Below are 27235 nucleotides of genomic sequence, written 5' to 3' on the forward strand. Positions count from 1 at the left end.
TGTCTCTTTTTTTCATTTTTTAAATGTTATTTATTTATTTTTGAGGCAGAATTTTGGTTTATTGTAGCCCAGGCTGGCCTCAAACTCTTGATACTCCTTTTTTATGTGTGACACTATGTCTGTCAGTCTTTGGTCTTCTTTCTTTCAATAGGGTCTTGCATAGCCCCAGGTACATGAAGCAGACTATGTGTTCAAGGATAATCTTGTCCTTCTCCCTGACTCCCCTCCTCTAGTGCTAGAATTGCAGGCTTGCCCACGTCCCTCCTTATTTATGCAGTGTTGGGCGCTAACCCAGGGCTTTCTGCATACTAGACATGGGCTCTACCTCTCTCTCTTAAATGGAAGTGTCTACCTTGAGTCATTCTAAATGAAAAAAGCCAGGCTCTCTTTTTTTAAAAAGATTTATTTATTTAATGTGAGTACACTGTCGCTGTCTTCAGACACACCAGAAGAGGGCATCGGATCCCATTACAGATGGTTGTGAGCCATGTGGTTGCTGGGAATTGAACTCAGGACCTCTGGAAGAGCCATTTCTCCAGCACTCCACCTCCCCCTTCATCCTCCCTCCCCCCAAGGTCTTAAGAAGATCTTCTCCAAGCTTGCAGCTTCTCCCAGAAAGTAATGGTATAGTTCTCAGGCAGCAGAGTCTAGCCCCCAGCACAGATGTGCTGATCACTTAGGAGGTCTGAGAGGGAAGCAGGTCAGGACCCAGGCCTTCAAGGCACCTGCTGAGAACAACCATAGAGTGGACACATCTGACTGCTTATCTGCTGGGTGCTCACTGCCTCTGTGAGGTGCTGAGTAGCTGTGTCCCCCAGATTCTTGTAACTCCTATAGTAACAAGAGACCACAGGGCTGTTGCTAAGATCCAGCCCTAAGAAGAGTATCATTGCAATGAAAATGGTTTCTGGGGTCTGATGAAAGCACCCCTGATTCAGATCAGCCCTGGACAGCGTCCTCAGCAGCGCTGCCTCTGTCTTCCCAGTCTGAGTGATGGGGCAGAGCACAGCTCCTTGAGGGGACTGAGAATTAATGAGCTGACATTTGAAAACTGCTCGGGAGATGAATTGGAAGTGCTAAGTATTACTATTTCACGTGGAAGTCTGAAAATAACCTCGCTGAAGCATCCTAATAAATAACTAAACGTGGAGATCGAGGAGGAAATTTCAGTCGTCTGGAGAACCATTTTTCTTAAGTACTTTTCTCTGGAGCGGAACCGGGGTGCTAGGAGAGTTCTAAAGAGCATTCATCTGTCGACATCGCTTGACCCACAAAGGAGCCAATATGGAGTCACAGTGGCACAGTGCCTGCTGGGGATGCATTGGTTCTTCCTTAACTCTAGCCCAATGCTGTTAGCAATCCGAGAGACTCCCAGCGGCAGCAACAGAAGAAGCAGTGGTGTTGGCAGCAGCAGCTCTGTGTGTCCCATGTGTGAGCCCCTTTCCCAGGGGTTTTCTGGTTTTCCGAAACTATTTCCACCCTTAAGGCCTCCTTCATTCTTGTAATTGCGCAACCACAGAGTTCTCCATTCTTCCTGTCCCGGAATTTCTGCTGCTTCTATGAAGTTTGGTTTAAACTTCTGCTTCATCATAGCTTTTCCACTCTTAGGCACAGGAGGCAACCGTGGCATGATGCTCACGTTTTTGTTGGTGGTCAATTTCGTTCTTAAATTGGCTCTGTCCCATGAGACTTTCCTCTCCTCCTCAGTTGTAGTCCCCTGGGGCTTTGAACCCTCGTGTGGTTGGATTTTCCACTGAGCTCTGTGAACAGCCCTGGGAGTAGGTGACACCTGGGGTTCCTGGAACCTTCTTTATCACGACAGCAAGTAGCCGTTGAGAGTGGTAGCTCTTATCCTTGAACACCCTCCCATTTCTTCATGCCCTAATAATTTAAGGAAAACTATCTTGGTTCCTTTGTATGTATGGTTCATGTATGGTTCATAAATGGGGTCGTAGCCTCTGCCCAGCTTTACAGATTTAAAAGCCTAAAGGCCTGAAGGCTGCTGGAGCTGGCTGGACAGGTGCTTGTTTTCAGCGATGCCTTTAGAACAGGTGTTTGGGAGCTGGGCTAATGGCTCGCCAATAAAATGCCTCCCGGGCAAGCAACAGACCACCTGGCACCCTTGTAAGGGTGGGCATGGCAGCACGAGTGTAAACCCAGCACCCGGGTTGGGGCTTGCAGAGACAGGCAGGTGCCAGGGATTGCTTGGCTGTCCAGCCTAGCTGAATCAGTGCGCTCCAGGCTCACCGAGAGACTCCATCTCAAAAAATAAGGTGAACAGCCATGGAGGAAGACATCCCAACCTTGACCTCTGGCCTTCACTACACTAATAGCCTTCCCCCCACCCTTACGTACGTACATACATACATACGTACATACATACATACGTACAAACAAATAAATGGTCATTACAGTCCCTTGGGTCACCTTTCCTACCACCACCGCTCACCCTCTCAGAGGTGGGGGATGGGTGCCTCTGCTCTAGGGCTCCATTTTTGTGTGGTGATCAGCACCTGGGGGTACTGATCAGTCTTGAACCGTTGGAGGCAATCACTACTCTGTCCAGGGAAGGACAGAGCCCTTCATGTTTTCCTATGGAGTCAGTTCTAGCAGGAGAAGTGGGTCCGCCAGCCTGGCACATCGATACATTCTGCAGGTGTCAATATCACTTGATCTTAAATTGATGGTGATTGGAGGACAGGGGCCTCCTATATTTCAATGGCTCAAAGGAACCTGATCCCCAGAGCTGTCACCTACCTTCTGCTCTCCCCTCACCTACCTGTGAGGGTCAAGAGGCAGTTTCTTTCTTTTTTGTTTTTTGTTTTTTGTTTTTCGGAGCTGGGGACTGAACCCAGGGCCTTGCGCTTGCTAAAGCTAAATCCCCAACCCCAAGAGTCAGTTTCTTGAGTACCACATGGCCCCAGAGGCCAACAGGGCATCTTGGTCCTGAGGTTTCTAACATTTTCTTAGTTTGTCTTCAGCTCTGCAGCCAAGCAAGGGAGAAATACAGATCCAATCAACTGAGCAACAATTTAATTAGAACCAAACATTTCGATGAATTTGCCAGAAGTCTTTAGGAGGCTTCACCCTCCACCCCAAGAAGAGACCGCAAGCGGAAGAGACCCTTGGGTTGCAGTGAGTGTTTCTCATGCGGTCTGGCTCGCAGGAAGCATGTGTCTCTGTTGATTTCTGAGGAACAGAAGTAAATGCATAGGGACGGACTTCCGGCCCTCGCGCTCTTTCACAGGCCGTTTAAAGGAACAGCACCTGACAGTTCACCCGAAGTTACAAGACTTTTCTGCTTCGGAAAGCAAAGTACCATATAAGTTGTACAGCATACGCGCATGATTTGAGGGGTCGGGGTGAAGCGGACAGCACAGTTGACAGCGGAAGGCTGAGCGTCATCGGGTTCCAAGGTTGCCAGTGGGGTAGGGGCCAAGCCAGTGGGCCTCACACAGGTGCGCTGGGTGGCCTGTCATCGTTGTTTAATTTCCTTCTTCCCTGGTCCCAATTTGAATCGCTGAAATATGTTGGATTGCTCTGCGCTATTTCATTTGCCTGCTTTGTAATTCCTTCTTACCGAAAACAGATGAAAAACCCAGCACTAAGGTAAATTGACAGCTCCTGAAATGAGAGCGGTCTCCATCCTCGGCGTGTTGATGTAGAAATAAATGAGAGCGAAAGCTGCCTGTTGGGTCCTGAAGCAGCTTGAGGTGCTACTTTGTTGCTGCTTTTGGGGATGTTGGGTACCGGCTTTGCCTCCTCCTCCTTTTCCCTTTAGGGAAAATGGTGCGGCTTGAGAAGTAGGAAACATCCTTATTCCGACAATACTCTCTCAATAAGACCCGAGCCATACTAGGGACCTAATGAGGAGCATAGAAGTTTCCACCAGAAGTGTTCCACGGAAGGAAGCAGGGTCCTTAAGTTCACTTTATCACGTCAAAGGAAACTTACTGGGAACCTCGGGTACCTCAGGCTGAACTAAAGGTAGCAGCTGTAGTCATAGTTTATTTAGGCGATGTCACCAAAAGCCTCCATTATAACTAGAATTGATAACAGTCTTTCTTTCACGCAAGTTCAGCTGGCTTGGTAGATGAGATACATACACACATACACACACACACACACATGTAATATACATACATACACACATATAATATAAATACATACATACATGTCTATGTATGTATATAACAAAGTGCCCTTATTTGTCCTTTACCCATTTTCCCACAACCCTGTCTCTAGAAACCAGAAAAATAAAAAGGGAAAAGAAAGAAAAGAAACAGTGGTCTTGTGCTTATTCTAATGGCCATCATCATTCTCAGAACTGTCCCACTGAGTCCACCAAAAAACACCAGGTTCCTTAATACACACCAAGCCCCCCCCCCCAACACAGATCTGAGCTAGGTTTCAATACATCAACTTTGGCATTCTGTAATAGAAGTAGAAGCATCCAAGCTTGGATATTTTTTTCCTTCTCATCAGCACAGTTGCCTCCAAGGGATCCACAAAAGCTAGGTATCGTGGCTCGTGTGCTTCTTTCTATATCGAGGAGCGGTCCACTGGAGGATGTGCCACCAGTGCCGTCCATCCCACCCCACCCCCACTCCCTCTGAGCTTCTAAAACACTGTGTATTTACATCCCTAGAGAATAGTCCATAAAGCCAGGCGAGCTTGGATAGTTAAACGTCACTCGTCCATACCGACTTCACTGGAACGGACTGTGTGGTGATCAATACAAAGTCTGTTAGTCCCTGTCACATCTCTTACCTAACAGGTATTTGTGAGCACCCATGTGTGCTGGTGCTGAAGTGTGTAATGCCAGGAACAGGCCACTGGCCAAATGCTTTCCTGGATTCTGTGTCAATAATGTCTACGTCTCGATGCAGAGGGGAAGAGACACAATGATCATTGTTCTCTTTTGTCCTGCAGAGCCGTCCCAAAAACACACAGGGTGGGGTGGTGGAGAACGATTTGAACCCCAGCCCTGTAAGGCCCTGTTAGGTTTCTTTTACTCTGTCACAGCAAGCCAGAAAATCACCAAGCTAGTACTGGTTTGTTCCTCTGGAAAGTGAGAAGTGGCCTGGACTCCTGTCTTTTTCCTCCTGTCTGCCTTAGGGAAGTGATCTTCTCTTACCAAGCGAATGAATGCTCAGTCTTAGCTACGCTTGAACGTTGTTCTCGGCAACATTGGGGTAGCCATTATTTGCAGATGTTTGGGGAATTTTAAAGTGACCATGGAGAATGTCTTTAAAAACAGACATTCAGCACTGCCTTCATTTGGCTAATTTTGGAAAAAGGGACAACATTAGAACTGCATAGCCCATGGGGTCGTTGACCCAGGACTCTGAGGCGATTTGGGGGCTAGGAGCCAGGGAGCTGGGCTGTTAGGTAGCCAAAGGGACAGGAAGCCGGTGCCAAGTCCATTAAGACCCATGGTGGCCTTGGGGATGAGCAGTGCTTGGCGCACTCAGTTACCTGGAGCCACACAGTTCGCAGAATTCTGCCGCCTGCCAAAACTGGGCTGCGGACCAAAGGTAGTTTCTATTTTGGGCATTTAAGTGCTTCTACTGCTGAGGTCAGACCTAGCAGCGCATCCCAGGAGGGAGAAGAGGTTCTCTGACTCTTCAGAGCAAAGAAAGGTGCAGCCGTTCCTAGGGGAAAGGAGTATAACACTGGGAGTGGAGCTGGGACCCCTGGGTCACCTCTGTGACTCCTAGGACTATAGTTCTATAGGGTGAAGATTCCTCCCAGCCCCCAGGTATTCACTCCCCCCAAGATCTAGCTGAATTTATCAGAATGGCAAGCTGGTAGAGTGCCGGGAGCCCTCGTAGAGCCCGTGGCAATTCTCTCCTTTGCTCCATGTAATCAAGGCAAGTGAATGGCTGTGAAGTCCTAAGGCTGCGAGTCTGCCTCCCATCCAGCCCACAGAAAGGAAGGCACAGAGAGATTGCCAAGGCCTCAGAGAGCCTCCGAGTCATTCAGGTCCCTCATTCCTTCCATTTAGACTCCTCAGCTAACTTCCTGGTGGGCAGACAGAGGAGCCTCAATAAATACTGATTTAGTGATGAATTTGGCCACCTTGGGTAAGCTGTCATCTCCCTGTTCCCTCATCTGCCCATTCCTGTCTGTAAAAGAGCCAAGTAGCGGGAGGCCTATGCACACAGAAGTCCCTTTCCGTCGTCGCAGACGGGCCCTGGTCCCACCAGCAAGCCTTGTAGCTTCCCTCCCTGTTCTGCAGGCAGAGAGAAGTGGCACATGGCCCAAGGGATTGGAACTGCAGATTGGAACCTGGACTTCTCCAGCCGGTGAAACGCCGCTCCTCCCCCCTCTTCCCTTCCCCAAGTGGATAGCTGCAGCCACGCTTGTCACCAGCTGAGATTGCATTGGCCACAGGAGATGTGGATGATTTTTCCATTTGGTCCTGATGTTTATTTCATGCCCATCAATATCAGCCTGTATTAGGACAGATGAGGTTCTTATTTACAGGCCGTGCATTTTCACACTTGGTAATTATAAACCCTTCCCCTGTTCGGTCAGAGTCGTGCAGATCCATTTTGGCAATTAGCAGTTTAGTATTTGTTTAATGGGAATGCAAGAGTCTGTTACGGCACATCAACGCTCCCCTAATGATGGGCCTCTCTCCTCTGGAGCTGGCAGGTTTGGGCCTTTTTCACGGTAGGTGAGGCCTGATGGGAGAGGTTAGAGACAGGGAGAAAGGAACATTCAGTGGCCTGCCACTCCCCTCCTCCAGAGCCCACTTGCATGCATGCATGCACACACACGCTCAGCAACCAGACCTGAAAGCGGGTACTGGATTACCAGAGCACAACAGCCGCCACTCGAAGGAACGTCACACGAGAGGCCGTTAGGCCAGATGCCATTTCCATGTGACAGCTGTCAGCCTGCTGAATCCAACTGCTTCTCCTCCAACAGCTCATGCCCAGCCTCTCTCCTATCGCCTCCCTTCTTTCACCTCTTCTGCACGCCCTGACTGGGATCGGCCCAGAGAGCATCTCCTGCTCCCTCCCTGGTTGGTGCTGGGGACCAGGTCTTTGTCTGCCCAGCTGACAAGGAGCCCTAACTCCAGCCATAGCCTCAGAGGGCTCTTTCAAGATGGATCCTCCTGTGACTGTTTCCCCCAAGGGCACGCTGATTCTGTTAGTGGCTGCTCTTCTGTATGACCCACTTTTCAGTGGGTGTGTGTGTGTGTATTCATGTTCGTGAATTCAAGAGAATTGCCCCGGAGGATGTGAATTGGGTGTATTCTGAGCCAGGGACTCAGTGGCCAATCATGAAAGCCTTCCAACTAGCCCTAAGATGAGCGAGGCATGGTGTGTATTCTTCGTGCTCTAAGTGTACACTTAGTATCCTGTAATCTCTCACAGGCTGCGCCCTGGACTGACGTCCAGGACTCCTGTCCATTTCCACCTCCTGCTCTGTGACCATGGAGAAACCCAGTATTCAGCTTTTAGATTTCCCTGACTCAAAAGAAACCCCTGTGTCCTATCTCCTCAACTCTTCAGTTGTCCCCGCTTCCCACCCATCCCCTTTAAGCTTACTTAACCGCCACAGACTGTTTGGAGCGCTTCGAAGGTAGTATTTGTTGGTTCATCCAGAAGACAGTAGCACTAACCTAAGCGCTAGGGACTTTAGAAAGTGGAACACGGTGAACGGAGACGAAGAAGCTTTAAATCCTGACTCTGCTGTATCTTATGTGTGATATGCCAGGCCAGCTACTTAGTCTTAGCAATTCTAATTTCCTCACCAACAAAATGGGTATGATAGTATCTACCCAAAGCTACTTGCAAATTGCCCTTGAGGCTATAGAAAATGGTCACTGTTCATCATTATTTGGTGAGGGTGGGGTGGGCGTTTCGTAAGTAGAATATGACTTGCCTGTAGGTAGGTAGGTACCCTATACTCTTCAGCAAGCCCCAACTCCCACAAGCGTCCATTGGTTACATTTGAAACTGGTATCAGGTGAACTTTGGGGTTTGGTGTTACATAAGTGAAATGAGGAAGTGGAATGATTCCGCAGGGTTGAAAACACAAAAGTAAGAAAAATAGGACAGATAGCACACAGTCCTGCTTGTGAGGGTAGAATATGCGAGCCAAAAGTCTCGAGAGCCTTTAATGAAGAATTCAGAAAACACACTTAGCGCCTGTGAACTGAATGCTAAAGACATGGTTAAAATGGCAGAGTTTATGTCACGTGTTTTACCACATTAAGGAAAAAGGATGTAGAAGAGACCACGCTCTTTCCCTGCTGTTTAGTGGAGGTTTGAGTGTGATTCAGAATAAACAAGTTCTGGGGGCTAGTGTAAGCAAGAGTATTGGACTTCCGGGATGAAATGGGTGGGCGGTAGCTGACAGCGGGGGCTAGCACAGGAGCCCTCAGAGCATCTCCAATGCTGGAACCTTCCAGGGGTGAATGCCCAGAGAAGCGGCAGAGAGTTCTCTTGACTGCAGCTCCGGGGAGGGAGGCAGGAACCTAGATGGGGAGGAGGGGCAGAAACTTCAACTTCCAGAGACCAGCATCTGAGTCATGGGCCCTTGCCAGCGGTGGGAAAACTGGGGCTCAGAGGATTGATGAGAATCTCTTTCTCGTGTGCCATATGAAGGCCGAGGCTATAATAACACTGCAGAAATATTAAGTCGAGGGAGTAGTGGTTTCATTAGGTTGCCTTAAAAGTTCTGGGTTCGGGGCTAGGGATGTCAGTTACTCGACGAGAGTACTTGCCTAGCAAGCAGGATGCCCTGGGTCTCATCCCTAGTACCCAATACTCTAGGAATGGTGTCAGAGGCCTAGGATACCTACTAGAACACCTGGAACACTTAGAAGGTAGAAAGATCAGGAGCTTCCAGTCATCCTGGGCCACACAAAAGTTCAAAACCAGCCTAAGCTACATGTAACCCTGTCTCAAAAATGTAAGTAAGATCTTGTGGTTCAGTTGTTGGTCCTTCTGGCTACTTCAGACGAGAATCCTGGTTTCCTTAGACTAAGACGGTGACAAGAAACAGGGTAAGGGCCTCTCCCTTTCATCCAGCATTCCACATCTGGGCAGCCTAAGGCCTGCTAATACCAGCTAGCTGATTTTCAACACACCTGCTGGGAGGCAAGGCACCTCCCACTACATTTGACCATTTAAAACAGCGATTCTCTGCCTTGAACAAAAACATAGATCACTGGAGAGCCTAAGAGGCCTTATGCAAGGTCCCCTAGAGAGTAAGGTTGTGGCCTTGGCAACTTTAACAGTCCAGAGGGAGTGGCCTAGGCAACAGGTGTTTCAACAGCCTTTAGGATGCTACTGGGAGCCATCAAGGCTGTAACTGCTAATGCAAATTGCAGTTTGAATTTAATGGAATTTTCCAGGCTGACCCCTCTGCTGCCTGCTCTCTCTTGTCAGCGGTTGGCAAAGCCAACCTACTTTAGATAGATACAGTGGTTGGAGCAGAAGTGACACAGTGCAGACGCCAGCCCTATGTCCTAGGTGGTCTTGCCACATCAAATAGCCTCAGGGCCTTGAATTTATAAAGCATAATAGGGCTGGCCACTAAGCCTTGTGCACTGTCGTGTCACAGTGCCGTGTTTGCGGTGTTGATTTAAACTCTTGAAGCATCCATGTGGGAGCAGGAAGAGAAATCTAAGAGTGTTTGTTCTTGGGCAAGAGTGGGGGTTTCTCCAATTCCTGTACCCCTCCTCACATCTGGATAGCTCATTTAAGGCCCATTTGAAGTTCAGTTTCCTGCTTTGTTCTCAATAGGTATGATGGGGGGAGGGGGTGCCAGCGTTCCAGGAGGTGTGGGAAGTTTCTTGGAGTGTGTTGACCACAGCAAAGCTCTGGAACAGCCTCACAGAACAGTTTTCAAAGGAAAACAGTTTTCAGTGGGGAATCTGATGCTCCCAGATGTTGTCGTGTCTGTCCTGTTCCCTCTCCCCCAGCATGCTCTGCAGTCTCTTCTCTGCATCCTCTGCAGAGTCCTCACCCTTGGAGCTTAGAGCCGTCTCATACAATTCTCTCCTTTCTCAGATGCTACCAGGGGACATTCAGGGAGGTGCCTTGAGCTCCCCGAGACACTGGACTCGTCTTGATCACCTGCTGCTCGTGGCTTTAGCCCTCCCCTGGGAACAAGTTTTCTGTATTCTACTTCTCTTACTTGCTTTACCCAGGGAAGCAATTCTGTGAAGATCTGGGCAGAACTGCGTTCCAGGGAACTGAGCTCAGCTAATTGGACAAAGAAAACTTATGACTTCCCCTTGCATAGGCATCTGTGCACTATGACTTTAAAGATTGCTTCTTCAGTCAACATGAGCTGGGCAAAGTACCGTCAACTTTGGGTACAGTTAACACTGTTTGACCACTTCAGAGTCACCCAGCAAAACCGTCTGGCTCGTATTAAATCTTTGAGGTGTTCGAAAGAGGGTTCTCTCCTTAGTTAAAGAAGAGGGGATTAGAGAGGCTTTCCCCACTGACTTTGGTTGGTGATTATTGTTGAGTCTTCACGGTGTTCATTTGATGAACATCTTTTCTTGACCTTTCTAGGACCTAGGTCTTCACCCTTACTACTGGGATGAAACCTAGAAGCAGAGGTTTTACCCCTGTCCATCTGGAAGGTTCCATTTGCAACATGGTAGTTTAATACCAGACCCTCCTCGACTATTTCTCCTTCCTTCTTCTGCTGTCTTTCTTTTTTCTTCTTTCTTTTCTTTTTCTTTTTCCTTTGCTCTGTGGTCTTATTCACAATTGCATCATCTGATTTCGGGGTGTTCTTTTGGAGTTATGTATTTACAGGGGTTGCCTACACATCATCTCCGCTTGCTGCAGGGATCCTGTGTAACAAACCACAGAACCTCAGTTATCAGGCAATAGCTGCTGGCTAGGGTACCCTGGAAGCATTTTACTGATTTTCCTGTTCTCAATAGGGCCTCAGCTGTGGGAAATGGGGACAGTTGTCTTGCACCATCATCCTTCAGTAGGCTAGCCCAGGCATGTCCCTTTCATGGTGATGACCAAAGTTCACTAGAGAGCAAGCAGAAGCATGGAAAAGTACGCAGACCTGCTTTCCAGTCAGAACTCAAGTAGACACACCCTTCTCTCCGGATCATTTTATTGCCCAGGCCCAATCCAAAGGGACGGGAAATAGACTCCTTTTCTTTGGGTGGACAACAACAAAATTGTTAGGTGTTGGATCACTAATGTGACCTGTTCAACAGAGCCAGGGGACCTGCCCCTTGTTTGTATTTGGGTTAATGCTTTGCAAGTAGAAGTGCCAGATATGCGCATGGTGTGTAGGAGCAAATAAAGTTGTCCTCTAGTGGGGTCAGCTGTGTGTTGGGTATGAATATTCTTTAGAGGAGACGCCTCTGGCCAGTGTCTTTAACCTCTTGGTTCTGAGCTCTCACTGTTTATGATGGGAAGGGAAAAGCGGCCACAGGCTAGTAGGAGTACCTTTAGGAGCCGAGACTTAACTAGGTGCACAAATCCTGGGGGGCCCCAAAAGGTCCGTGGGTCACCCACCTCTGGGCAAATCTGATATGTGTAATGGTCCCAGAGCCCATCAGTGTTGCTCCCCTTCCATTGGTATGTATACCCTCCTGAGGGATATTTACTGGAACCTTCCATAGGCAGAAACACACATGCTAGACCTTCTTTCTAGGCTTAAAGTGAGAGAGTAGCCCCTTCCCAAAGGTTTGACCTAAAAGTTTTCTATGACTTTGCTTTTCCATTCGTAGATAGGCTGCTCAGGAAGACAGACTCCATGTGGACCTGCCTTGGGTTATGGCTAGAGACTTCTCATGGTTGGAATAAGCTTTTCTCTGAAATAGACCAGTCTCATTCCAGGCCATAGGACGAAGCCACCAAAGGTTGAAACACCTACTCTTCTCTCCTCAGGGGATTCAAAAGACTAGTTAGGCCTTCAGGCGCCACCTCTGGTACAAGGAAATCTGTGCCATAGCATTGCCCACACCAAGTGTTGAGTATAAGGGCCAGGACCATGTTCCTCGAGGAGTATTTCGCAGGGTTAATGATGTTCTCTTCTTGAGGTCAGAAAAGCAACAGCTTATAGCTCCCCATCCCCAGCATGCATCCCTACTCAGCTCTTCCTGGAGGCTTATGATCCGTAGACAACTCCTTCGGGCCAGTTTCAGATGTGACCCTATGTTCAGGGGCTCCTGTGAGACAAGGAAGCTGAGATTACTGCCAGTTAACTGGCTCCCGCACTGGCACCAGTCACCTCAACTGTGTCCCTCATTCTCCAGACTCCATGACGGAGACTCGTGCACAAGCTGCTTCTGTGTGATTCTCCGAGAACCGTGAGAAACAGGCCCGTATGTGAGGCCTCGGGTTTTCATTCTATTCAGTCTTTGTGTATTCAAATTCTCCTGGTTTCAGCTCTTGCTGCCCTGCCAGATTTCCATCGCCTTGATGGCGTCTCTGAATTAATAAGTGTTTGCAACCACTGAAAAGTGCCCCCACCTCTCTGCACTGGGTCTCATCCATATTGATCCCCCCCCGCACCCCCCTCTCCAGCTACTTCTTAGATGTTGTATTTTGTAAAACGTTAATAGAATTTTTCTTGCACCCTGACACTTTTATCTATTCAGGAGGTCTTCGAAAGTCCCATTGTACAGCCGGACTACAAGGGAAAGAGCCCTATTCTCTACAACAATGCTTGTCCCCAAAACACACACACACAGATCCCCCCACCCCCCATGCTCACCAGGGTGGAGGGAATGCGGAGGCTACAGAAGAAAGCAGGCAAACTTAGCCAGGAGAAGCGGGGAGCCAATTACGCACTGCTGAAAGACAGCTTTGAAAAAAAAAATTTTTTTTTAATTCAAAATATTTATTTCCTACGGGGATCTGAATTTCAGTACCAAAACATGGCCAACACAGAAGGGAGGCTGTTTTCTTCGCTGTTAGACATTTTCAGTTAATAATCAAGATTTGGCAAACATCTCAGAAAATGGGAAGATGGGTGCAAAGAAGCAGATGTCGCATTTACCTGCACCCGCAGCAGGCGTTACCCCCAACCTACACCCTCGCCCCAGGCATCTGAATTCTTCTGGCATCCCAAGGTCTGACTCTGAGATGCCATATGTTGGAGTGTGACTGCTCTGTGTACAAACACACCAGTTGATCTTATGGTGATTTGCTTGGGTGGCGTACGGGAGGCGTATGGCCTCAGCAGGTGTCTGGGGGACTCTTGAAGCCCGCCAAGGCATGAGGAGCAAGAACAGCCCCGAGAAGGAGGCCCTGCTCAAGTGATCTCCAACTCGCTTTGCCTCTCCTGCCAGCTGGTGCCTGAGAGAAAGCAGGGGCCAGCTCCCTGTAAGGATACCCTCTCCACAGCAAATGACTGCCGGAGTGGGGGGTACCAGAAGGGGGAGGCCCCAGGAGCCTGTTTGTTCAGCCTGGGTTGCTTAGCAACAAAGGGGGCCCCGCCTCCAGAAGGGATTTTTAAGTAGACAGATCTCTTCCAGACTGGCTTGCCTGCTTTTCCATTCTTGCCTGAACTTTGCTCTCTCCACTGTCGGGTGTGATAGGATCTAGAAAAATAAGTCCAGTTTGTCCAGAGGCACCATTTTAATCCTCACTTCACTGTTCACGCAAGAGGAATGAGGAATGGATGGCCTGTGATTCCTCCCCAGGTAGCTTAGCGGACGGCTCCCTTGTGAGCCTTTGAGCATAACACGGTGCTAGGATCTTCCCGGCCACATACACACCCCAACTGCCCCAAGCACAGAGTCCTCTGGCTAACAGCTTGTGTAGCCGCCTGGGTTGGGTTGTAGTTCGGCCTCCATTGTTGAGTCCAGAATCCATGAAGAGAGCAACTGATTCACCCTGGCATGGCGAGTCTTCTTGAGGGTGAAGGCGGGTCTTGTGACCGAAAGGATTAGATCTTCAAAGGAGAGGAGTGGGTTGTGGAGTCGTATGTTGTTTCTTGAGATCCGTATGCGGGGTATGTGAGAAGAAAGGCAGAAGCCATCCTGGGTACTTTTCTTCTTGATGGTCTTGAAAGAGCCCTAGCATTGGTGTACCGGGGTACTAGGGCTGCCATACCAAAGCACCGGAGGCTGGAGAGTTTCAACGACCAGATCATATTTTTCTCATGTCTGTCTATCCTGGAAGTTCAAGATTGTGCTGTGGTGGGGTTGGTTCCTCCTGAGGTCTTGTCGGCCAATGGCCCCTCAGCCCTGTGTTTCCTGTCCTCCTGTCCTCATTTGAGGACACTACTCATAGGGTGGATTAAGGCCCAGCCTAGTGATCTCATCTTAATTTTATCAATGCTTTAAAGACCCAGTTTGGATGGAGAGATGGCTCAGTGGATGGAGAGATGGCTCAGTGGTTAGGGGCACTTATTGCTTCCACAGAGGATCCAAGTTGGGTTTCCCAGCACCCACATGCATATTGCACATCTACACAGACACATGTGTATGCACATAAATAGACATTTTAAACCTTTTTAAAGACCTGTCACCAAGTCTCAGAACTAGGAATTAGGACTTTACTTGATAAGTTTTCATCAGAGTGAGGATCCTGAAGCCGGTTGTATATAACAGAATGGACTGAATATACATAGAAGGGAAGTTAGCTGTGGCCTCCTGCTCTGTGGAACACTGTCAAGCTGTCACATTGTGTTGACCTGGGTAAAGTATTTGCTATATTGTAATGTCATTTATATAACAGAACAGACAATAATTTCCCACAAATGATACAATATAAAATTCCCACAAATATAACTCTAAGATACTTTTGATTACATGCAGGGGGTGTGTTTGTTTATGAATACAGGTGCCCACAGAGAACTAATACACCCTCCCCTCTCTCTTCCCTCCCCCTACTTCCCCCCAAAGGAAACTACACATCTGTTAACTAAGATTATGCCAAGTTGAGGGGATTTGGGGGTTTTGCTCCCCCCACATTTTACAGATATTCTCTATTTGAGCGACTATGACCTCAGCAGGGAAACCTCCATCCTCACCGCCCCACCGTCCTCACCACCCCACCGTCCTCACCGCCCCACACTCTGTATTTGTAATGTTCTATGAATTTCATGAAAAGTCCTGAAGCAGCTTTTATTCTGTTTGTTTTCAGGTAGAGGATGCGATGCTGATGTTCGACAAAACCACCAACAGGCACAGAGGTAAGATGGCCCCATCGTTAGAGAATGTCCCTCCTTCCTCTCCTGGGCTTCTCCTCTCCCATCCCATTGATGAAAGGTGCAAGGAAAATGCAGAATCCGGCAAGTAGATGTGCATACATGTTAATAACAGAGGGCCACCATAGCACAGTGAGTCCCGGGTATCAGTTAGTGAAAACCATTTTGGCTAGGGAGCCCTGGCTGGATTGGGCGGCCACGCCCAGCACACTGGTTCAGCTTACCTTTCTTGCCCTGGCTCTCTTAACCCCTTGCCAACCTCAGCACTCAGTGATCCTAGTGGAAATTATTCATAGTGATTACTGAATCGGACTCCAATTTGCATCAAAGAAGACTCAGAGAGCAGCCTGTCAGCCTATGACTGAGTGAGAGGAGGTGGGAAAACCTCGGTTGAATCTGTTAGCTGATTACCACAATTGCAGATCTGGAAAGGCCCTGTGGAGCTTGGGGGACAACCGTACTTGTTTGTTCCTCCTGACCAATCCATGTTGTAGAACATGGGTCTCACTCAACCTGGGCTCCTCGGACCGTTGAAATGATTTGCCCAATGTCTAAGGTTTGCCTAGGATTGGATCCCTAGTGTTGAACAGATTTGCCAAAGAAAATGCTCAGTAACCCCTGCCTGCAAGAACATGTTCAAATCATTGCTTTGAACGGAAAAGGGGAGGAATCTAGAACTTTCCTTGAGACGAAAGCACAGAGGAGGATATGACTTAGTGCCGTATTCTGCTGTGCTCTGGAAGTACCATGTGTCTGGGGTCCTCATTAATGGGGTGTTAATGAGCAGTGTTTTTGAAATGGGGTATGAGGAAAGGCTGTGGGGTGTTCTCCAGGGAAGGAGCCCTGGGTGAGCCTAGAGAACTGTTTCCTCGCCACATCTAGTGTTGTTTACATTCCCACCATCCCCTGCAATCAGAGATCAGAACGGTTACCCTGTGCTGGCTGTGCCTCTTTCCTGTCTGAGGAAGCAGCAGAGTGAAAGGCAGGAAGGCATGAAGGGGGCCTGGGAGAGTCTTGAGCATCTTGTCCTCATAGGCCTGCTGACCCCACTCTCAGCAGCATCCTCAAGATGGAGAGGTGAACATCGGATGGGCCAGGGCAGGGTAGAGGATGAGGAGAGAAGGCAAGGAAGGAAACCAAAAACCACGTGAGTGCTCTCCTTTTCTCCATTACCCTGGAGATGGAGATGGAGATGGAGAAGCGCCTGCCGGGAGGAAGGTGTGCCCGTGATGTACAGTTTCTGATGGTTTTCTGTCGTCATCATCAACGTTGTCATGGTGATGTTACAGACACCTAAGTACCATGTTGGGCGTGGCGGACCACGTTGGGTATGGTGGCACAGGTTTTGTAGTCTCTACTCAGATGAGAGAGAAGAGCCAACCTAGGCAATGCAAGTGATTCTGTCTGTGAAAAGTAGACGTGCAGGGGCTGCGGAGATGACCCAGTGGTTAAGAGAACTTGTCAGAGACCACAGTTCAGTTCCCGGCAGTCACTTCAAATCACTAACTACCGCCTGTAACTCCAGTTGGAGGAGATCCAAGGCTTCCAGCATGCACATGGGCTCCTGTATGCACATGCTTCCCTGCGACCGACACACAGACACACAAACCTATACGTGATTATTGTTTTAAAATGGGAAGCCAAAGCACAGTTTTCTTGTGTCTCTCATCTTTTGGCCTCCACAGCTGTCTTGGGAGGCACAGAGTTGTGACCGTGGCAGAAATTACTGTGCGTTTTGATGCCTCCTCTGTTCACTTAGGAAGTTAAAGTCATAGTAGCAGTGTTTAGTGCTATGATAAAACACCGTGGCCAAAAGCAACTTGGAGAAGAAAGGTTTATTTCCGCTTACACATCAGTCTCGAAGGCAAGGCAGGGACTGAAACAGAGACCACAGAAGAACCCTGATCACTGGCCTCTCTTACTTCTTGAGACTGCCTGGGTCCTTCCACATCAATCCCTAATCAAGAAAATGACCCCCACAGATTTGTCTACAGGCAATCTCATGGAGGCATTTTCCCAGTTGACGTTCCTCTTCTTAGATGACTCTGACTTGTGTCAAGTTGACAAAAAGATCCAACCAGGACAAGTACCTACTTTAATAGTGTTGTTTGGCAAGTGTAGGGCCAAGAATTAAGTGTGCCTAAGTGTTAGCTCTTAGGATAATTATCTTTGCCATTTTATGGCTGAGATACCAAGGTTCAAGAGAGCTGAGACTCTTTAAGTCCCCATATAGCTTCCAGCTCAATGCTACAGATTTCAGACTCTTCTTTTTTGTGCCCAGATAGGAACAGGTTTTTCTGGGTAAGTGATTGCATCTAAATGTGGCTCCCAGCAGTAAGTGTCAGAACTCACAATCTCAAGAGTTTGCTGAGCTATGTGACAGTGACTGTGTCCTTTGCTTATGTGTGTGAGGGTCTGGGATCAAATCCATGGTCTGGAGCACAATGACCTACTTTCACAGCTCTTTCTCTGTCTTGGTTTCTCTCCCTCTCCCTCTCTCCTTTTCCCCTCCTCCTCTGTGTATGTGAGTATATATTCACATGCATATATACATGTGTTGAACATGTGGGGCATGTAGATGTCATGTTGATCGTCAGATGTCTTCTGTGGTCACTCCATTTTATTTTCTGAAGCAGGGTCTCTCACTGATTCAATTAGTCACCTAGCCAACTTGCCTTGGGGCGGGAGGGTCCTGTTTTCTCCTCGCCCAGCCCTGTTGGGTGGCTTGGGCTGTGTTTGGTCCCTGGCCCCAGGAACATGGGCCTCTACAGTATGTCAGGAGCTACAGCAGCGGGCATAGACTTAGACCCAGGGTCTGGGCTCTCTTGGGCCTATATCACCAGTAGAAGGCAGAGGTCAAGTTAGTTGTCACTCTGCCTTCTGGTTGCCACCACCTGTCCATGCTCCCTGTCGTCCCTTTGGAGAAAGATGACCCTGAGGCATATTTGAGTGGCCGTTGACTTCTGTCCACTGAGGGGCCAGCCTGGTATCACTAGTGCCACTGGAGAGATTCCTAGGGATGAGAGTTTAGATTTTGACTCCTGGTGGATCCATGTAGTACGGGGTGTTCCCACATTATCCCTAGATAAAGCTGGTCTTCCTCTAGCTTCAGGGACTAGAGTTGGGGGCAAAGGTGCCTAGGGTTTTTCTTCCCACCTGCCAAGCGTCTGACCATTACAGTTTCTTCTCTAAGAGTATGGGAAGGAGATTGAGGAACCACAAGAACCAAGTGTGTCCTTTAAAAAACCAACCAGGAGTGGGGTGGGGGTGTAAGTGAATAGTTACCATAGGTAGGATCTCTGGGGATCAACTCTGCTAGGAGAAGGCTACAGGAGGGTTCTTAGGAAGAGTCCTTGATTGTGGGGGAGATTCTGACCCCCAATGACATCAGAAATGAGAAGATCCATCCAAACCCAAAATAGGATGAGGGGTCATCTCTGTATCCACAAGAGCCATCCATGAATGTCATCTGTTTAGGTGTGATCTGGGCTTCCTTCTGCTAAGGAAATTGGAGAGAGGCATAGTGTAGGATATCTTGGGGTGCTCCCAGCAACCAGGAAGACAGGTTGTAAAGGATGTTCTTCATTTCTGAAGGTGGTCATGGGCATCCTGTCTCAACCCCTACCCTGACTTCTGATGTCAGAGATTCACGGTTCTCTGAACAGACAGTAGAAGCAGCCAATACAATGCAAGCATTGGTGCCAGCATAGGGGCTGCACATGGCAAATTGTCAGAGGTCAATGGGGTTGCCCAGGGATGCACCCAAGAGGAAGCAGAACTTGAGACATCAGCTCTACCTGTGTGACTTGCAGCCCGAGCTCACAGCCCCTCTGCAGGCAGGCCTGGTCCCCGGCAGTTCTTCAAACAAGAGAATCGCTGAGGGTCTAGACTACTTCCTCATAGTTTGCTCTAACCACCTCACCCCTTCTTGCTCACGCTGTTCCTCATTTTCAGAGGGAGAAACTAAGTCACATGAAGTTACTGTGGGGGGTCGGGGGCTCCTGGTAAAAGCCGGGAGCCATTCTTGTTCCTGCTTGTCATTTCATCCATGGTCTTCTGTGAGCCGATCTGTGTCCCCAGGGAGGGAGAGGATGATGCCTTTCCAATTCTCTCAGAGTCATTCCATTTGCTCTCTAAAGCTTGTTAGAGGCAGCCTGGAAAATACTGGGCAGATCATCAAAGGCTTTAATCATCGGGGATAGGGGGTGGTGAGTTTGTTGCGTTATCCTTGCAAATGGCAGATAGGATCTTGAACTCAGCATTAGATATTGATCCCAGGGTGGGATTGGAGCGGGCATCTGAGGGAGAAGTAGGGAAGGCGGCAGACAACGGTGTCCTTCCAATTTGCTCCTTTACTAGTGGGAGGGAGAGAAGGGTAGCTCAGCTCCCTTTCCGCTCTCCACAGCCCTGTGGAGGGCATGCGATGATGGCGTGTGGATTGCCGAAGTTGATTCAATCTACGCTCGCCTCTTCCCAAGAAAACAGAACCCCTAGAATGAGGCTCATTCCAGGAAAACCTTTCAGACCCTTCCTATGTCCTCAGGCTCTGGGCTCCCTCCAGGGGAAGAGCTGGACAGTTGGGGGCACCTGTGGGAAGTGAAAGGGGTGTCTTTGAAGCCAAGAGGATTGGATCAGAGGGAATAGACTCTGGCCCTGGAATCTCTGAGGCTGCCATTACCCAGCCGGGTTGTTTGCGGTGGACAATTGCCAGAGGCAAGGGAACAGAATACACTGAGAGCAAAATAGAGATCAGAGTGATGGCGGTTCTTCCCAGTGCTTCAGTCACTTACGAAGGGCAATGCCAATAACTTAGGAGAGAAACAACAGCTCCAAACAGCCATTGCCCCACCAAAAGGACCAATCTTTGGCACCAGTCACTATCACGGCCTTGGAACTGAGAGGTCCTTTCCCTGGGCTACAGGAGAGGCACAGTGTGGTAGATCCTGGTAGAGGCCACAGCTTTTAGCAGGCTCACCTCAAGGTCGTTGGACATAGACCGTGGTTCTTCTCTCAAAGCCTGCTCAGTCTCTACCCCAAAAGCAGTTGGCCCAAGTTTAAGGTCTCGGTAATTTATGTAAGCAGTTTATTTATTAAAAATGATGCCAGGAAAATGTAACTGAAGCCGTGATAGAAGACGATAATGCTTCTCTGAGGAGGGGAGGGGAGAAAAAACTCAGTACTTAATGTCTTGAAAACCTGCCAGATGCTCACTTTTAAATTGACCTCCCTAGCCCAGATTGACTCTTTTATATACACCATATAAAAATGATTAAGGGTAATATGTAATTATTTGTTTATTGGTGCCTATTTGTCAAAAACTGAAGCATGTAAAAAGAAATTCACAGAGGTGTAAATGATATTACATATTGTTTTAGCCTATAGTAATGAACCCCAGTACTCGGAACGCTGAAACAGAGGATTGCACGTTTTAAGTTAACCTGGGCAACATACATACATCCCGTTTAAAAATAAACAAAAATAAAGTCAGCAGCTGGTTAGTATTGACGCCAGCCAGGCAAAGGGGTAATATGGACACGTCTCCCCTTGTGGAGGAGAGGAGAGCTTTTTAAGTATGACTTGATATTTAAGAAGTGTGTTTGGGGGCTAGAGAGTTGGCTCGGTGGTTAAGAGCACTTGTTGCAAAGGACCTGGGTTCAATTCCCAACACCCACATAGAGGCTCATCGTCTCCTCAAGTATCAGCACCTGTGGTGCACAAAGATACCAGGGGGCAAAACTCTCCTACACATAAAGTAGTAAAAATCTAAACTGTCTATTTAGATCTGTATTTGCCTTTGTGTGTGTGTGTGTGTGTGTGTGTTCATGTGTCTATGAATGAACACCTATGAAGGGTGTCTGGCAAGGAGGCCAGGTCCAGGAGAAGGGCTGTTGGATGGAGGCCTGAAAGCATGACAAGAATGAGCAATGTCTCAGCGGGCTGTGACATTTATTATAACATGACAGAATGTTTTACTAGTGCCCACCTATGGGCTTTAGAGCAAGACCTGTCTGTTGGCCCTGCTAGAATTATGGCTGTATGTTCTACCTCTTTCTAAAGTTTTTTATTTATTATTCTGGGGGAGGGGCACGTGGCTGTGTGTGTCATTGTGTGAGAACTTTGTGGAATTGGATCTCTTCTTCCACCCCTACATGGGATCCAGGGACAGAACTCAGAATTGTCAGGTTTGAGCGGCAAGCCCCTTTATTCACAGAGTCATCCCACTGGCCTGTTCTTTCCACCTCTTACGTTCTGTTCAGGGTTCGAGATGTAGTAACGGGTTTATTGAACAACTCTAAACCAGAGACAGGTCATTATTGGCATTGACACTAATTCTGTAATTGACAGGCAGGTGCCTGTCACAGATGCCTGCAGCTGAGGGCCTGACCCTCACAGCTTTCTTTCTAGGCTGTAGTGTGAAGACACCCCAAATTTTGCCATTCGGCTGGCTATTATTAGCAAGTCCGTGGTGGTTCTGATGGGGTAACATGAAAACCCTGTTCTCCTTCCAGAGTGAACCATTCATCCATCATCAGTGTGGGTAGCTGTTGAAGGAAGACATTTCCAAACCAGGACTCTAGGAAAGAATCGTTACAATGACATAGGATTTTGGTGTCCCTGGGTGTCCCCTTGTGGTTTAACTTGTATAAAAGAGGTCTTGGGGGCCATGTATGGCTCCTGCAAGCCTTAGCTGATGGCTTTGGGTACTTAAAGCTACTCTGTTAGAAGAGTCACCACACGCTTGAACAAGGACACAGTTTAGTTAGAATGAGAGAGAACCTGTAGGTTCAACAGAAGCAGTGAATGAACTCCCACTTCCTGCCCGGCCAGAGTCTCAGAACCCAAGGTTCTGTGCATTCAGCTGAGCATGTCCTTACCCTGAGGGTGTGGTCTGCTTTTATACACTCGCTGTCCCCAGCCTGAGGGACCCAAAAGCCTCTGTACCCTGAGCAGATATTTAACCCTCAGGCCCATATACCCTTGAAGCAGGGAGGGCATAGCAACAAGCTACAACCCCCTACCCAGATCCCTCATTTAATACCAGCCTCAGAGCTGTCTGCACATTTTATTTTCTCATTAAATAAACACCATTAGCCTTCCTGAGAAATTGGTGCAAACATGACCTCGCAAATAACCAATTAAAAGGGCAGGGTTGAAAGGGAATGTGAATTTGAACATGTAGAAGAAGCCATTAAAGATTCCAGTAGATGTTCCCAGCCCTGGCAACATCGATCCGAGACCTTAATTTTATTTCTGACAGGAAAGCAAGGAGCACACTGGATTTTTTTTTTTTCCTTTTTTTTCCTTCCCTGAGGTAACTCAATTCCGGAAGCGCCCATTCCGGCGCTGTCTCTTGAGATATTAATCAACACAGTCGCTTGATTTCTGTTCACCTGCTTTGCTCTGCAGACTGGAGGACAGAACTGTCCACTCCCTAGCAACAGGGCAGTGGCAGGGACAGGGGGTGGAGGGAATTCCAGGGCTAGTGGGGCCTGCGGAGTCAGGGGTAGTTGACTTCCTGGGGGTGCTGTGTTTTCTTTCGCCCAAGGCAAAAAATCATCAAGTTCTGCCCTGGGCACAAAAGCCCTGGCACCAAAAAGGCTATGAGCTAATAGACCTTCCTGCCTCCCCTGGCTGGGGCAGGGAGGAAGCTGAGAAGGAGTGGGCGTGGGGTCAGAACTTCATTGACCCAGAAGTGGGTTTTTGTAGAGCATCAGAATGAGTCTTTTGTTGAGATCTGTTCCCACAGAGACTGAGACTGCGAAGAGCTAGGGGAGGGCAGAGTGCAGAGGCCCCAGAGAATGGAGCCCTGGGGTTGGCGACTTGATTAAAAGCGCCTGCTAACTTGGCACCCCTGTGCACTTGTGGAGGCTGTGGAGGGCTGGGCCGCGGGTCACAGAAAGCCAGGGGAAGTTACTCTGCTGTGAACTCAGAGGTTCCGAGGGGAGCATCCCAACCCCCCAATCTCCGACCAATCGTACAGCTCTGCACCTGAGCTGCCGGTGCGTGTTCGAGGGCATGCCAGCTCATCTGTATCACTGTGAACACAGAGGCTTTAAACAGCCCAAGCTTAGGGGCAGCCACAGGGCTCCTGATGAGCTAATCAAGCTTTGAGCACTGGCTTGGCTTGCTTGTGAGATAGTAACCTTGCTCTGAGAGTTCCTAGCTGGGAGCGCAGCGTGCGCATGGCGAATGGGGAGTGCTCGGTAACCTGCACTTTCCTCCCCACAAGAGCATGGATTGCCTTTCTTTATGCATATGAAGATCTGTATTTGAATTAGGGAGACCCCAATGTTTAAAATGCTTTTTTATCCCCTTTGCATAAATATGTATTGCAGGAGCGTAGACTTTTCCTAGAATGCCGTAGTGGTTAAGACGAGCTCCTGGCCCTAGAGCCTTAGAGTTGGAATGGTAGCTCTGTAGCTTGGCTGTGTGTTATGTAACCTCCCTAAGAAAGCATGATGATGCTGGGTTAGTCTGAGGCTTACATCATTTGGCCACAATAAAGCATCCCATATGCTTCATGCATGCATACACATGTTCTCATGGATGCAAATGTATGTACATTGGACCTCATTCTGCTTCTGAGAAATGAGATTAAATGGCCAGAAATACAGAAGTACAGGGACACTTTTTAATGTATTCTTGTTTTTTTTTGAATTTATGTATGATGTACATTCATTAGCTAGCCAGACATTTGCTTTTAAACTCTGCTCCAGTACGGCTATCAACATGAAAAAGAATTTTCAACAAAGAAAGAAAACTTCGCCCTGCTCAGCACCCTCAGTGCTGTCTCTTCTACCTGTCCTTACGTCTGCTTAAATATTTTGGAAGTTGATCGAAGTCGCTCGGTTCGTACAAACCACATGAGGACCTGGCACAGTCATCAGATAGAGGCTCATCCCCTGAGTCCGTATTTCCAGCTGCAGAGTCCTAGAAGTACCCAGTTAATGACACTGGGGTGTGTACAAACTTGGCCGAGGGAGGGATGGTGGCTTCTGCCCTGGCCACTCCAAGACCCTCTGTCGAAACCTGACTTTATCTTCTCCTCTGCACTGAGCTGCCTCTCTTGGCTGTTCCATAAACAGGGCTTGGTGAGGGGATTTTCTTAGTAGCTGCTGCCCCTCCCAGACAACGGGTTATTATTAGTACAGCTGGCGTGGCCCTGGCAGGAAAAGAAGCCCATTTGCTTCACTTCATCCTAGACCAGAGAGGCCAAAACAGGGAGGCCCTCCATTCCAGAGTGCCTTGTAAGTAAAGGAGAATCTTAGACCCGCCTCCTCCTCCAAGGTTAGTGAGCAGGAGGACCTGGCACGGTCATCTGAGAGAGGCTCATCCCTGTGTCCTCCTTGTTTGGAGCTGCAGGGTCTAGGAAATACCGAGAAGGCAAAGCAGAGCTTGCTGTCCTGTCAAGGCGCCTTGCTTGTAGCGGCCTACTGTTCTGGTGGCCACGGGTAACTCTCTTCTTCCGACCACTCCTGTTGATTGCCTTCCCCAATCAAATTATGTGCCAGAGAAATTAGAGAAAGGGGGTGTGGGGACATCTGATGATATAGAAAACAGTGGGGCTGTATCTGTCAGTACAGAGTGCTTCTCTAATGTACAGAAAGCCGCTTCCATTCTCAGCACTGAGTCACTGTGAGGTATGCCGCAACCCTAGTGCTTGGGGCTGCGATAGAGCCAAGAAAATCAGAAGTTCAAGGTTATCCTCAGCTGTCTGGAGAGTTTGAGGCCAGCCTGGTCTAAACAAAGTTCTGTGGAAAGAAGGGAGGGAGAGATGAACCAAATCATTTTATGATAGTTTAATATATTATATTAATATTTTTAAATTTTTTAAATCAAAAATTTAAAAAGAAAGGAATTAGGAAAAGAGACCTTTTGTGTCGCTGAGAGCATAGTCCCCAATCCTAACATAGATGTACCTAGTACAAGCCCAGTTAACTGAGACCCCCCACGTTGACATTGGAATGTTAAAGGGTTTGTGTGTGTGTGTGTGTGTGTGTGTGTGTGTGTGTGTGTGTGTGTGTGTGTGTTGAAAAAAAACACTTGAAAAAAGTCTGAGATTTAATTTTTAGTTTAGTGGCACCCAGGGTTCAGCCATTTCTTTAGAAGCTAAGAAAGAACCAGCATAATTAAAAGCTGTCAGGATCCCCCACTCTAACAACCAAACTGGGGGGATTCTCAGGTGACCCGTTCTGTCTACTTGGCTGTTCAGAAAACTAAAGCTCAGAAGAGGTCATTGTTAAGTAAGACTCAGGGGAGTTGGTGTACGTGGCAATCTACCTCGGCTCCCCACATATCTCCTCCCCCACCATGGGTGGTGGGGTGGGACCAGCAAAACAACCATATAATTCAAGGTTTGTCTTGAAAACTTCGTGATTTGCCTGTGTTGCTGTCCTAGAAACCTATTCAAGTAAGGGTTTGCTAGATCCAATCCTGGAATGAGCTTTTAAATTACATCAGTGGAGTGGCAGGTCAGAAGGGCAACGCTTACAGATCTTTGGTTATAAGGGAGTTGGTGGGCAAGGCAGTGACAGGTAATGACACTCTAGCATGGATGGGCTTCTGTTAGTCCTCAGGTGTGACTGGCAAGCCCAGCAGTGTACAAAAATAACAGCCAGGATCTAAAAGTGATCAGAGTTGTATGCCTTTGAGTTCTTCTCCCGGCAAACGAGAAATGCCTCCCTCTGCTTGCTGCCCATCTTACTATGGGGGGATAATTGAAAGCGCCTCCTTCTCTGGCTGTGCCCCAGCACCCTAGGCAAAGCCAGTCCTCTACCAGCTCTGCAGCGGACATGCGTAGCGCTGACATCAATTTATTATCTCAGAGGGCTGGGCTGGTTCATGGATGATTCATGGCCCTGCTTTCCACTGCTGCTGGCGGTGACATCATCCATTTGGGCCCAGAATAGGCACAGAAGCAAGAATGACCCCTGTTCTGTGTCTCTCACCAGCCCTGGGCTCCTTCCCACCTCCCACCCTGCTGCTGCAGGCCCCTGAATAAGAGCCGGAACCACCGTGAGTCTGGGGCACGCGTCAGCAACACCGCCTTAGGAGGACGTGGATGTGTTTCCGTCAGAGTCGATCTTTTCTCTCAAGTCCTTCTGCTGCTTGCAACTCATATTTTACTAATAACCCAAGAGCTGCCTAACCCCAGGGCCAGCTTTGATGTCGGAATGTCTGTACTGAGCCAAGTTAGCCCAAGTTTGCTATTAGACACTGCAAAGGGTGAATGGTGGTTGCTAAGCCAGAGGTTAGAGCTCGATCGGGGATTGCAACCTTAGGGTCAGCTGGAGAATTTCTAAGTCTCACCAAACTTCTGGGTCCTACCCTAGGTCAGTCAGTCAATGAAGTGTGCCTAAGGGCTGGGAGCCTCGTGTCCTTTCATCACGACCTTAGCTGATACTAGCCCGCATTCAAGGCTGGGAGGCTCTTCTTGGCCCATTCAGTCTCCAAGGACTCTTATAGCTTTACCGTTCATCAAAACAGATCCAGGGCCTGCATCTGGGCCCCGTAGTCAAGGTCTGTTTCCTAAGGAAAGTAACAGGCTAATGAAAGTTCTTGGTTGCTAGAAAAGCACAAGGTATGCCCTGGGCATCTCTGGAAGGCTGCTGCTTACAAGTTTAAGAAAAGCCTGAAAGTATTGGTTTGATTTTAAAAGCTCTGTCCAGTGGCCAGAGAGTTGTTAAAGTGCTTTCCTAACATCCTCGAAGCCCTGGGTTCGATGCCCAGTACCACACAATCGGGCACAGCAGCTCATGCCCAACACTGGCATTGGAAAGGTAGAGGCATGAGGATCAGAACTTCAAGGTCATCCTCAGCTCTATAATGGATTCAAGGACAGCTTAGAGCATACAGGAGTCTCATAAGTTTCTAAAATAAAAATGGAGGGTTTGGGAAATGGGTTCATTGGTGAAATGCTTGCCACAAAAGCAGGAGGACTTGCAGTAGGACTTCCATCACCTATGTACGACGTTGGGTATGGCGACGTACATCTTCAGTCCCAGTAATAGAGAGGCAGAGACAGGAAGATCCCTAGAGTTCATTGGCCAGCCAGCCTAGCCAAATC

General features: G+C 48.4%; 1 protein-coding gene across 3 annotated transcripts in view; it reads left to right on the plus strand.

Moving 5' to 3' along the window:
• The window catches only part of Msi2 (musashi RNA binding protein 2), a 365211-nt gene that overhangs the window by 219334 nt on the left and 118642 nt on the right, over window positions 1-27235 (plus strand). For all 3 annotated transcript variants that reach the window (XM_032912094.1, XM_032912093.1, XM_032912095.1), the window contains exon 7: window positions 15105-15153. In XM_032912094.1, coding sequence (XP_032767985.1) covers window positions 15105-15153 — 49 coding nt within the window. The remainder of the gene's footprint in view (window positions 1-15104; window positions 15154-27235) is intronic.

This window comes from Rattus rattus, chromosome 9, assembly GCF_011064425.1.
Source record: "Rattus rattus isolate New Zealand chromosome 9, Rrattus_CSIRO_v1, whole genome shotgun sequence".
Lineage (NCBI taxonomy): Eukaryota > Metazoa > Chordata > Mammalia > Rodentia > Muridae > Rattus > Rattus rattus.